Source organism: Marmota monax, unplaced genomic scaffold, assembly GCF_021218885.2.
Source record: "Marmota monax isolate L192 unplaced genomic scaffold, Marmota_monax_Labrador192_F-V1.1 WCK01_AAM20220418_F8-fsc00015, whole genome shotgun sequence".
In the NCBI taxonomy this organism is placed as follows: Eukaryota; Metazoa; Chordata; class Mammalia; order Rodentia; family Sciuridae; genus Marmota; species Marmota monax.
Window position 1 is genome coordinate 7,059,830 of NW_026692194.1, and position 13,595 is coordinate 7,073,424.

General features: G+C 34.2%; 1 protein-coding gene across 5 annotated transcripts in view; it reads left to right on the plus strand.

Annotated features, from left to right (window-relative positions):
* The window catches only part of Usp34 (ubiquitin specific peptidase 34), a 219,644-nt gene that overhangs the window by 150,468 nt on the left and 55,581 nt on the right, over positions 1-13,595 (plus strand). For all 5 annotated transcript variants that reach the window (XM_046423315.2, XM_046423320.2, XM_058572885.1 and 2 more), the window contains 8 exons: positions 1,878-2,061; positions 2,494-2,654; positions 5,471-5,536; positions 7,391-7,537; positions 7,628-7,684; positions 7,779-7,856; positions 8,355-8,449; positions 12,349-12,521. In XM_046423315.2, coding sequence (XP_046279271.1) covers positions 1,878-2,061; positions 2,494-2,654; positions 5,471-5,536; positions 7,391-7,537; positions 7,628-7,684; positions 7,779-7,856; positions 8,355-8,449; positions 12,349-12,521 — 961 coding nt within the window. The remainder of the gene's footprint in view (positions 1-1,877; positions 2,062-2,493; positions 2,655-5,470; positions 5,537-7,390; positions 7,538-7,627; positions 7,685-7,778; positions 7,857-8,354; positions 8,450-12,348; positions 12,522-13,595) is intronic.

Here is a 13,595-nt window from a genome sequence, read left to right on the forward strand (position 1 = left end):
CTCCCCCAGAACAAAACAAAACAAAAAACATTGGAGCTACTAGAATGTAGCTTATCTAGTTCTTGGATCTATACTGGTGAGCAGAAGTAGTTCATTGTTAAGTTACTTATTAGACAATTGAGACTTTCTGTTTGAATCAATTGACTTTATTTTCCAAATGAAGTAAATGTTTTCATTTATGTCTTTATGACAGTCATCTTATTTCTGAATTCTAATATAAGTAAGATGAAATCTTATTTGTGGGTCAACAACATAAAATAAACCCCTGTTCACTTTCTCTATTTCTTAGCCATACCTGCTTTTCTTTGCAAAGTCAAACTATGAATTATACATTCTTTGTCTCACAGAACTGAGAATATAGTTGTACTCATGGCTAATATTTATTATAGAGAAATGAGTTCACAAAGTAAAATCAGAAGGAAAAGATGTATGGGGCATAGTCTAGAGAAAATTAGAGGCAGACTCCCAGGAGTCCTCTTTGGTGGAGGTGTACAGATAGTGCTTCCCTTAGCAAAGAGTGGGTCAAAGTAAGTGAAATGTGGTCTACCACGGAAGTTTTTTTTTTTTTTTAAATTCTGGGGAGCTTAACCACTGAGCCACACCTCAGCCCTTTAAAATTATATATATAAATAAATAAATATTTGGAGATAGTGTCTTGCTGAGTTGCTTAGTGCCTTGTTTTTGCTGAAGCTGGCTTTGAACTCACCATAGTCCTGCCTCAGGTTCCCAAACCAGTGGGATTATAGGTGTGTGCCACTGCACCCGACCCAGGGAAACTTTTTGAGCCTTAGATATCCAGGGTTTTATCTATAGTTCATATGGACACATATGAACTACATGACTGAATGGTCATTGAAATTCCAGACTCCCAAAAAGGAAAACATAGATTCAGCATTAATTATATACAGTTGGGCACAATGAGCTACCTTTATCACTTAGGGAAAGTTTTATGTCATTGAAGGAACTTGTTTATAAGTGCATTTACCAAACTACAGCCAAAGGCTAGCCTTACTAAAGGCTAAGGTAGGAATATTTCAATCTTATTATGTTACCTTTATTCTGCATTATACCTTGGGAGGGTACCCCAGAGAATGTGCCATAGTAGTATTTGGAAAGCTTGAGGGAAATAACTAGGTAAAATATAGCAAAGTAAGAATACCAGTTTAGAAGGGACAAGTGGAAAGATAACCTAGCACCTCTTTCCCAAGCAGATTAAATTTAGGAAAAAGCATACCTAGAGTGAAGATACAGAATTTGATTTTCTTAAAACAATTTAACTCATGGCAAATCTTGTTAGTTCAGTTTGAACTTCACTGTTATAGAGGTTAAGACTATAGTGCCTTGAATCCTGACTGGCACCTGCCTCGCCCACTGTAAGACTATTGGAAAAGTTCCTAACCTTTGTTGATTTTCATTTTGGGGCCTTTTGGAGAGTGAGTAGCACTTACATGCTCAGTGTGATGAAGTTACTCTGTTGGCTATTGTTTTTATTAGTAGTGTGAAATAAGAAGACAGATAAATAAGTACAGATGTATCTCTGGGATTTGTTATAAGGCAAGGGTAAGGAGTTATGAGGTCTTAACAAATTTCTGATCACTTAATGGAATGGAAAAGAATAACATCATGCATAGATGGTGTAAGAAGGAGCTGTCAGATATTAAGAGGAAGGGAAGAGTAAAGGAACTCGGTGTATTCCATTTTCTGTAAAAGAAGTGAATATTAGGAAGACTTTCAGATAATATTATATGGTGCCATTAAGTTTTAGGATAACTTTTTAATAGTAGATAGTCTTATATTCCTATTCTGTTATTCCTTGCTTTTAGAAAGAAATTAATATCGAAGTTTAGATAATGTATTTGACTTTTCTGTTTTTCTAGGAGTTTTTAAGAGATATCTTCAATCTCCTGTTTTTGTTGCCCAGTCTGAAAGATCGACAACAGCCAAAGTGCAAATCACATTCTTCAAGAGCTGCTGCTTATGATTTGTTAGTAGAGATGGTAAAGGGGTCTGTGGAGAACTACAGGCTAATACACAATTGGGTCATGGCACAACACATGCAGTGTAAGCATTCTTCTTTACCTTTCATCTTTATAAATTTTGAATGCAGAAATGAGATTTTGGAAAGTGTCTTTTAAAGAATTCAGTTCACTCACTTTAACAGCTTAAACCATTATTAATAGAATAGGAAAGTTGCAAAGTAAACATTGGTTTGAACAAACAAGTTTGAAGAGTTTTTTAAATAAATATTTTAAATACTTTGGCTTCTTTTAGGTAAAATAATTTAGTGTCACATAAAATCAAATTTTTGACAGTCAAGTTTGAATTTTTAAAAGAATGAGTTTAGAATGTATTCTAACAGTTTATAAAATTATAAAAAATATTTCATATAAACTAGATAACTAGTGGAGGTCATGGCTGTTAATAATAACCAAATATATTGAGTTTAATAGTTTGTTTTGGGGGGCATCTTTTCTTCCCTCTTTTCTTCAGCAGCCCATGCACCTTATAAGTGGGACTACTGGCCTCATGAGGATGTCCGGGCAGAGTGTAGATTTGTTGGCCTGACTAACCTTGGAGCTACTTGTTACTTGGCTTCCACTATTCAGCAACTTTATATGATACCTGAAGCAAGACAGGCTGTCTTCACTGCCAAGGTAGAGTTTTTCTAATATTAAAAGACTTAAAAAAAAAAAAAAAAAAGACCAAATTTTAAAATTTTATTTATAAATCTTGGTTAATTTGTGGTGTACTAAAATAGTTTTTGAGGAATTATGAGTAAAAATATGAGAGAAAAACTCATTATATAAGTAGTTAATGTGTATATTTTCATTGTTTTTACACTTGAGTAGATGATTCAGTAATTTATTTCTCAAAGGAACACAGTTGTAGAATGTACACATTCAGTGTATACAGTAAATATTTTCAGTAAAAATAAATAAAAGTTCTAATTACATAGAAAATAAGCAAAACAAACTAGGGAAGTACTACCAGAATCACTGAGTATGTTTCTTTTATGTAAATGAGTTTGTGGATTCAGTTTGTTTGGATAAGTTCTGCTTCATTTATTTTTTTTTATCACTTTTTCTTTCTTGTCTTCATTTTGTTCATCATTGATTATTTTTTAATTTGCCTTGTCTAATAAGTTCTTGGCAAATTTTGGGGTTTTTTTGGTCAATGGACCTTTATTTTACTTTTAAAATTTTTATTTATATGCAATGCTGAGAATCAAACCCAGTGTGTCACACATGCTAGGCAAGTACTCTACCACTGAACTATGATTCCAACCCCTTGCAGATGTTTTTTATGGTTGCATTTTTATTTTTGTTTTCCTCCATCATGTTATCTTTATCTCCTGGCTTTTTTCCCCCCACTAATGAAATTGTATGATACTTTATATGCCTTCAGTGAATTATTTAATATGTTTAAATTATTCTTTGAAGTCTCCAACTTACAGTATACTCAAGAAGGTTTGGGTTTTGGCTTTGATTATATGATTTTTTGTGTGTGTGTATGGAGGTACTAGGGATCGAACCCAGGGATGCTTTACCACTTAGCCACATCCCCAGGTTTTTTTGTTTTTTATTTTGAGACAGGGTTTTTGTTTGTTGTTTTATACCAGGGATTGAACCCAGTGCCTAACCACTGAGTCACATACCCAGGCTTATTTATATTTTATTTAGAGACAGGGGTCTCACTAAGTTGCTTTAGGGCCTCGCTAAATTTCTGAGGCTGGCTTTGAACTTGAAATCCTCCTAAGCCACTGGGATTCCAGGTATTCACCATCATGTATATGAATATTCCTAAGTTATCAGCTCTGTAGATTGAGTGTAACTACAAAGTAGTTCAACGAGAGTTTTATTAGCTTATAGAAATTTTTATGACTAAAGGTGGTGGACCCATCTTCATAGTTTTATAAAATCATTAGTTATCAGAGAAGCATTTTTCCATGGTTTTTTGTTTTTCTTGGTGATTTGACCATATTTCTTATTGTCTCTTCATATTAATGACCACTTTTAAGCTATTAGGACTGTCAGGAATTAGCAGGGACAGAAAGAACACTCAGATAGGCTAACTAAGACTCCTAGTGGTGTTTTAGGTTAAAAACTGAACTTAGATCTGAACACAGTGGCAGTATAATCCCAGCATTTTGGGAGGCTAAGGCAAGAGGATTTCTAGTGTGAGGCCAGCTAGGGCAATTTAGCAAAACCCTGTCTCAAACTAAAAATGAAAAAGGGTTGATGATGCAGCTCTGTGGTAGAACCTGCCATGTATGGGATTCAATTCCCATCCCACACAAAAACCAAAACAACAACACAACAACAAAATACCATGAGAGATGGGTATAGTGGTGTATGCCTATACTCCCAATGGCACTGGAGGCTGAGGCAGGAGAATCCTGAGTTCAAAGCCAGCCTCAGCAAAAGTGAGTCACTAAACAACTCAGTGAGACCCTGTCTCTTAAAAAATACAAAATAAGGCTGGGGGTGTGGCTCATTGATCAAGTGCTCTTGAAGTTTAATATCTACATAGAAAACTCTTAATAGAATTTGACATGACTTTGGAAAGTTGATGCTTTAATACCAGAACTTCCGTTGTTTTTATTATTCCCTTTTCACAGAAAGATTGACCAAAACTACATGTATTCTGATACAGAAAGTATAGAATTTTACCATTTGTTAGTGTACAGTTCTGTGGCATTAAGTCCATTCACATTATTAATCTTATTGTTTTTTATTCTGAATTAGCACTTTGCATATATCAGATATATTATATGTTAGAAAATGTCATTTGGTGTGACTATCCTCATAAACTCGTGAAATATTAAGCCTCATTTGTCAGGAGTATACTATAATTATTTTTGCAAAGTATTACTTGAATAATAATAGGCTGTATCTAGAAAGTGTCCAGCATGTATGTGAGTCTCTCTGGTAAGGTCAGTGTTTTTGTCTAAGTCCCTAGCTAGATTCCTGAATCTGAGTTTTTGGCAATTTAGTATTTAGATGGTTGTCAAAGATCATGATCAATATTCCTCTTTAGTTTTCAGAATATGCCATTCCCAAAAAAGTAAAAATATGATTAGATGGTGATGAAATATTGCTTACTAGTATGGTCAGTATTATTTTTCAATGTATTGATTTACTTGTAAAAGACAATTCATTGAATACTTAAAATGTTTTTTCTTGTAAGTCAACATGTACCATGTAAGTGTTGATCTTGAAAGCAATGTTTCTAAGATTTGTTTATTCAGGTTTTTTGACATAATGGTGATAGCTTTATTTATTGTAGAGAAAAAAGAGTTCCAGTTTTTTGAATGCTATAGTTGCTAAAGAAAGAATAAAAAGTGTATTTTTCCTGCAAATAGCTAAAAGGATGAAAACAGATACAGTGTTGAGCACTTTGCATGACTTTGTTTGCTAGAATGTCCAATTTACTACCATCAACAAGTTTTGACAGAAGTTTTCATTTTCAGTATTCAGAAGATATGAAACACAAAACTACACTTCTAGAACTTCAGAAAATGTTTACATACTTAATGGTAAGTTCCAGAATTGTGGTGAGAAACTAATTCGATATGCCTTCTGACAAAATCTAAAACACATGGAGATTTAATTTTTTAGTTACCTGTGGTCTTTGTCATAATGACTTTTAAGAGTCCTTTCTCAGTTGTTGTCTGTATTCTGTTAATTTGTCCTTGTGTCTGATTTTTTTCCCATCACAGAGTTACCTCTTTTAGGCCTTGAGCTTTCTGGCTGATTTCTCTTGCCCTCTTAATTCTTACCCTTAAATGTATAAAAGTAATCATTGATCAAAGGTAAAAAAGATAGCAAATCTCAAAATTATTAATCCCCTGCTTAAAACTTGTCAATGATTCCTCATGATGAACAGAATGATATTCATAGTCCTCTCCCATGGCACATATTGTCTGTGATTTTCAAGTTTATCTCCTTATCCCTCCACATATCCAGACTCAACCTTCAGTATCTGTACCCCCTTTGGAGTCCATTACTCTGTTGCTTTCTTACTTGTATAGATATTTATGCTATTAAACCTGCCTGCATCACTGTCACTCCTCCATTTTCATTCTGTTGTCAGCCTTGGTTTTCAACCCCTTAAACAGGACAGAATTCACAGACTCGCCACAGTGTTTCCAGGTCTCCATGCCTTTTACTTTTACCTTTTGTATTGAAGTTTGAGTACAGTTATTATGACAAAATTTATTCTTGTATTTTTCAGTTACTAATACATAGTAGGGACTTAATAAATAGTTCTTTTGTTTTTGTACTACGGATTGAACCCAGGGGATTATTACCATGGAGTCACATCCTCAGTCCTTTTTATTTTTATTTTGAGACAAGTTCTTACTAAGTTGTTATTACTTGTCTAAAACTTATAATCCTCAGGCCTTAGCCTCCAAGTCACTCGGACTACAGGTATGTGCTGTCATGCCCAGCCTGAATAAATTTTTTTTTTAAATTAAAAGGTTTAATAGTCATCCCTTGATTCTGTTTTTAATGCACTTCTTAAGAGAGCAGGAATGTGCCATTTGCACTGAGATACAGAACACTATTAACGTGTGTGGGGGGGTGCTGGGGATTGAACCTGTGGCCTTAGTGCATGAAGGCAAGCACTCTACCAACTGAGCTATATCCCCAACACAAAAACTACTATTTTAAACTATAACAACAACAACAACAAACTATCGAAAAAGAAAGTTCAATCTGTAGAAAGATTTATTCAACCTGGCGTGATGGCAGTGGTGCATGCCAGTAGTCCCGGTAATTTTGAGAGGCTGAGGCAGGAGGATCGAAAGTTTGAACCTAGCCTGGGCAACTTAGTGAGACCCTGTCTCAAAAATTAGAAGAGCTGGGGATGGAGCTGGAGTTGTGGCTCAGTGGCAGAGCACTTGCCTCGCACTTATGGAGCACTGGGTTCAATCCTCGGCACCACATAAAAATAAACAAATGAAATAAAGATATTGTGTCCATCTATCACTTAAAAAAAAAAAAAAAAAAAAAACAACGAGCTAGTGATGTAGCTCAATGATAAAGAGCCTTTGGTTTCTGTACCCAGTATACCCTTAGACTCCACCCCCTCCAAAAAAACTTACTACAAATGTTTTTGTATTTATGCTTCACGATACAAATTGGAGTCCTTTGAGTCAAGGATATCTTACAGAAATTCCTATACCTAAAAATAGTTTCATAAGCTTCATTTAAGCATCTTTTGGCACTGAAACCATTAAATTTAAATTGGTATGAAAAATGAAACAAAAATGAAGTTAGGAGAACCTTGTAGCTTTACCACATGTTTTATTGTTTTTGTTCATTCACTTAAGAAGCTGTTGTGGCTATTTTCTTGGTATTGTTTAACAAATTCTTTTGGTTTATAGGAGAGTGAATGCAAAGCATATAATCCTAGACCTTTTTGTAAAACATACACCATGGATAAGCAGCCTCTGAATACTGGGGAGCAGAAAGATATGACAGAATTTTTTACTGATCTGATTACTAAAATTGAAGAAATGTCTCCAGAACTGGTTAGTACTAGAATACTGAAAAGTTTCTTTGAAGTTTATGAAGATTTGCCTACATTTTCATTTCTGACTTTTGTTTGTTTTACATTAAAGAAAAATACCGTCAAAAGTTTATTTGGAGGTGTAATTACCAACAATGTTGTGTCCTTGGTAAGTATTTTACCTGGTTTCTGCTTTTGGAGATCTTAAAGTATTTTAGCTCATTACAGTAAAAATTACTAATTTTTGACCATTGATCAATCAGGATTGTGAACATGTTAGTCAAACTGCTGAAGAGTTTTATACTGTGAGGTGCCAGGTGGCTGATATGAAGAACATTTATGTGAGTAACATTGTATAATTTAGACCTTTTATGTTTTAATTATTTTGATATAACAAGTTTGTCATCTTGAAAGAAAATTAACATTTTTATGTTTTCATGTATATTATTCTTGGCCTGCTGATCAAATAAAATTAAAGGTAGGACACACAATATTTTTTGTCCAATCAAAATATAAATACTTAGCTCTTTAAAAATTATAGTAAGATTCATGAGGGGAAAAAATGATATACTACTAAACAGTCACTGTTTTAAAACAAATTTGATTTATTCTGCCCAAATTGTAATTATTGCCTTTTCTTTCTTTCTTTTTTTTTTTTTTTGTTCGATGGCTCTTTAATTTATTTATATGTTGTGCTGAGAATTGAACCCAGTTCCTCACACATGCTAGGCAAGCGCTCTACCACTGAGCCATAACCTAGCCCCATTTAATGCTTTTTGTATGTTTACATGCTGTAAACAATAACAACATGAACTTTTAAAATGTGGTTTTATACATAGGAGTCTCTTGATGAAGTCACCATTAAAGACACCTTAGAAGGTGACAACATGTATACTTGTTCTCATTGCGGGAAGAAAGTACGAGCTGAAAAAAGGTATGCTGTTTGAAATACAATTTTTATCCATTTTATGTATTGGTGATTAAACCCAGGGGTGCTTTACCCCCGAGTTGTCTCCCTTCCCCTGGTATAGGCCCCTGACCCCCTTTTCTAGATAGACATGGTCTCCTTAAATTGCCTACGCTGACTTCACAATTGTGAAGATCCTGCCTCAGCCTAAAGTTCCTAGGATTACAGACTTGTGCCACTGTGCCTGGATGATTTTTATCATTTTGATAAAATCATCCAATGGAAGTAAAAAACAAACTAGGTATAAAATAAGATTAAACTGTGAAAACTGTGTTTAATGTAAACTCAGCTGCTTGGATCTCAATCTCATGCAGTAACTTTTCATTCATTATTCAGTGAATTATAACTTGGTATATAAATTCAGTTACAGAAAGAAAGTGGGACTCACTAACCTTGTGCAAGAAGTCTAATTTTTAGAAGCAGACCCAGGAAAGGAAGGAAAATAACCATTTTTATAATAATTTACATTTATGTCAGGTGCGGTGGCGCATGCCTATAATCCCAGCAACTTAGTAGGCCAGCCTCAGCAAAAAGTTAAGCACTAAGCAACTCAGTGAGACCCTGTCTCTAAATAAAAAAATACAAAATAGGGCCAGGGATGTGGCCCAGTGGTCAAGTACCCCTGAGTTTAATCCCCAGTAAACTCCCTCCCGACCCCAAATCATATTTCCTCTTAGGTATCTAGCTTTAGTGACTTCTTTCATAGGTATCTTTTAGTATTTTCTGTTTAGCAGGTACTACTCTCATGACTACTTGATTTTATTCCTTTAATCCTCACAGCATTCTTTTTAAGTAGTTTCTATTATTATTCCCATTTTTATAGTGAGGACATGCAAGCACAAAAGAATAGAGACTTTCCAAATTCTGATCTGTAAAATAGTGTAGATGAGCTGATTTTAGGGAGATAGATAATCTAACAGAATTCAAGTTTTCTTTAATTTGAGTTCTCTGCAAGCAGTTGCCTATTGTTATATGACCTTTGAAAGAGGTCTGGGTTAGAGTTAGATTTAGAAGTTAGTTAACTTTTGAGTTAAAGACTATTGTATAATTTTTTCATGCTATGTTCAAGCTGATTCTTTTTATGTATTGGTGTTATTTTAAGTTTTTGTACTCAGTTCAAAAATACTTTTCCTCAGTGTAAATTTTTCAGAGGATTACCTGGAAAATAGTAGTTTAGGTATTTTCAAATAAAAAATTGATTTACTTTATAATTCATATCAAACATTTTATAATTTTTTATTATTTCAAAGAATATTCTTTTGCGGCCCGGGTTCGATCCTCAGCACCACATACAAACAAAGATGTTGTGTCCGCTGAAAAAACTAAAAAATAAATATCAAAGAATATTCATATGGATTAAATGATTAAACAATAGATGGATTGGCACAAAAAGGAGTTTTTATTTTTTTTATTTTTTGTTTTTTATTTTTATTTTTTGGTACCAGGGATTGAATCCGGGGGCACTCAACCACTGAGCTGTATCTTCAGCCCTATTTTGTATTTTATTTAGGGACAAGGTCTCACTGAGTTCCTGTTGTTGAGGCTTCTATTGTTAAGGCTGGCTTTAAACTCACAAGCCTCCCCAGCTGCTGGGATTATAGGCCTGTACCACCATACCTGGCACAAAAGATTTTTAAAGCACCCTATGTTCTCTCAGATTTTCTTTTTGACTTTTTAATTCATCAAATACTTACCAGTGTCGTTCTGATTGTTTACCTCTCTACTGTATGCCCAGTAGAATATGATAGAGTGTTTATTTACAAACCAAAGTACATGTATTCTTCTTGGCTTCTATAGTGAAAGTTTCTTAAGGGCTATAAATTGATAGGTTTAGGATAGAGTGATTAAATACAGGTGTCACATTATCATTGAATGATACACAGAAATTGGATTAAAAGACCAGTTTATGCCATTTATCATTAGGAATAAAAGGAGAGAGATAAGACCTTGTATCTGTAAGAAGTCCAGTTGTGGTGGTATATACCTCTAATCCCAGAGAATAAGAAGCTGAAGCAGAAGAATCTCAAGGTTGAGGATAGTATCACCAATTTAAGGAGATCCTGGTTCAAAATTAAAAATACAAAGGACTATGGATATATGTAGCTCAGTGGTAAATTGCATTTGGATTCAATTCCCAATACAAAAAATAGTCAGGTTTAGGCTAGCCTTTGTCAAGTAGAGAATTCATATTAATTAGTAATGGAAAGTAAGATTGGTAACATACAATGACATCAAATGGTTGACATCCATATTTTTGAATTAGCTTCATTCAATCAATTATTCAGATATCAATATATCTTCATAAGAAAGAACATAACTGATGCAAAGAACTGAGGCCTAAACCATCCTAAAAGTACAGAGAAAAAAGTGACAAGAAAAGTAAGGAAAGTTAGAAAATTGGGATGGTAATAAAAAAATTGGGACAGAATTTCAAAAATAATATCTTCAATTGACATAGTTCACAAAGATGAAAGAATATGTTAGCGATAAAAGTATTGGGTTTGTGAGCAAAATAGTCATTCATTTTTCATGTTGTAGGAGTAGAAGCAGGATTGTTAGATTACATGGCATTAGGTATAAACTATTCATTTTACAAGTTTGACAGTAAAAAAAAAAAAAAAGCAGGGAATATAGAAGCTAGAAGGAACTTTGGGACCAAAGAACTTTTTTTTTTTTTTTTTTTAATGAAAAGATCTATGTATGTCAGAAGACAGAGAATGAGAAGCATCATCAATAAGGTTAAGAAAATATTTTTTCAGGTCAGTGTGCATTTGAATGGAATGCTATTCTTTGGCTCAATCTCCATAAAACAGGTTGGTTGCAAGAGAGAAAAGCTATAGATAGAACTAATCACATCGAAGCAGAGCTATGCAAGCAGTTATAAAAAAGAAGACAAATTCCTGTGAGAATTAGGATTAGGGTAAGAAGGACTTAAACAGAATGAGAATCAATCTAAAGTTACCTACTATAGACGAATATAATGAGTCACTCATAGATAATTGAGGGGTTTGCTCAATTGCTTAGGTTCTTCCTAGATTGCTGTGGCTGGCTTTGAACTAACTGCCTGCCTCCTGCCTCAGCCTCATGAATCACTGGGATTACAGGCATGTACTACCATGTTCTGCTGATTCTTATTATTTAAGGTGGGAAAGAAAACTTAACCAAATACCTCCTTGTTGCTAGAGTATGATGTGCACTTTTTCATGCTTCCAAAGTATGCATTGATATCTCTATCATCATTTGCTATTTTTTAAAAAAAATTTTTTTAGTTATAGGTGGATACAATGTCTTTATTTTACTTTATGAGGTGCTGAGGATCAAACCAGTGCCTCACGCATGCTAGGCGAGCACTCTGCCTCTGAGCCACAACCCCGGCCCTCATTTGCTGTCTTCTACTGTGATCTTTAATTTTTCTTACCTAGACACAGGGATATCTCTTTGAAAAAAGGGGGAAAAAGTCATGTAAGTGTTTCGGGGGGTGTATACCTTCAGTAAGAGTGTGATTTAGAATACTACTTTAAGTTGGTTATTGAAAGTAGGGATAGTGTAATGTTAATGAAACTGATGATCATTTTGTTTTGATTTTGTTCTTTGGGGGGGGTGTTGGGGGGGCAGGAGGCAATAGGGGTTGAACCCAGGGTGCTTTACTTCTGAGCTACATCTCCCACCATTTTTATTTTTTATTTTGAGACAGGATCTTGATAAATTTCATTGAGCTTTGCCAATTTGCTGAGGCTGGCCTTAAACTTGAAGTACTCTTACTCAGCCTCTCCCCAAGTCACTGGGATTATAGGCATGCCACACAGCAAACTAAAGTATTTTTGAATGACAATATTTAGTAAGTTTGTTTGTTTTTTACTTTTCAGGGCATGTTTTAAGAAATTGCCTCGTATTCTGAGTTTTAATACTATGAGGTATACATTTAATATGGTCACTATGATGAAAGAAAAAGTGAATACACACTTTTCCTTCCCGTTACGTTTGGATATGACACCCTATACAGAAGATTTTCTTATGGGAAAAAGTGACAGGAAAGAAGGTAATTTTCTATCTTTCGGTTGTCTGTGTTATAAGTCTCCATAACAAGGAAATCATAAAGCTATTATCAACTACATAGTTAAGAAAATTAAACTGAGTCTTAGAAATGAAAATGTTTTTGAAGATACATTAATTAGCCAATAAATATTTAGTATTCTACTAGTATCATGTTTTAGGTATTGGAGACATAAAAGTGGAACAAGATAAATATGGTTGCTGCTCTCGAGGAGCTTAGATCTAAGTGGGGTAAGTCTTATGTTGAACATGAAATTAAAAGTATGATGTGTTAACAATAGAAGAATCAAGACTTTCATGGGAAGGTAATATTTAAGCAGAGATAGGAAGTTCAGTAAGAGTTAGTTCAAAAGAAGTTGGGAACTCCTGGGTGGGAGGGTGGGGAAGTACTGGTTAATGAGACATGTAAAATGCAGTGGTCAGAACATTTTTTTCTTTTGTTCTTAGGTCATATTATAATATTTATTTACTATGTAACCATTAAAAGAATTGTAAGCAGGGAGCTGACAAATAGGTGAGCCTTTGGGAAAGATTATTCTAAAATGGATTAGAGAATGATGAAAGGTATGTAGAGAGGCCATGCTTATAAACCACAGTGAAAATTGTGGCTTAAATAAGAAAGAGTGCAAAGGGAGATGAGAAGTATATGTATTAATAAGACTTTATGTAGTTAATAAGACTTTATGACTGAATAAATGAATCCAGTAAAAAGTTATTGAATACCTATGTACTATGTAATTTGTGAGAATACAGTGATGACAAAAACAATATAAGCCTCCCATGAGGCTTATATTTCAGTTGGTTGGCTTCTAGTGGGTGGGGGTGGAAGAGGGGACTCTCTTGTTTCCATTTTAAGCCACTGGATGAGGGAATATTGATGTCAGTATTTCAGAAAGATATCAAGAATAAAGGAATGTGGTCTTAAGAATTAAATGCTAAGGAGAAAGAACTGTTCTAATAAGAATAGGACTAAAAATAACAAGTTGAAAGTCTTAGGTTATCTTTATCAGAGTAATTTTATTTGCATGTTGCAATAGGAAGGCAGATTGCAATGAGTTAA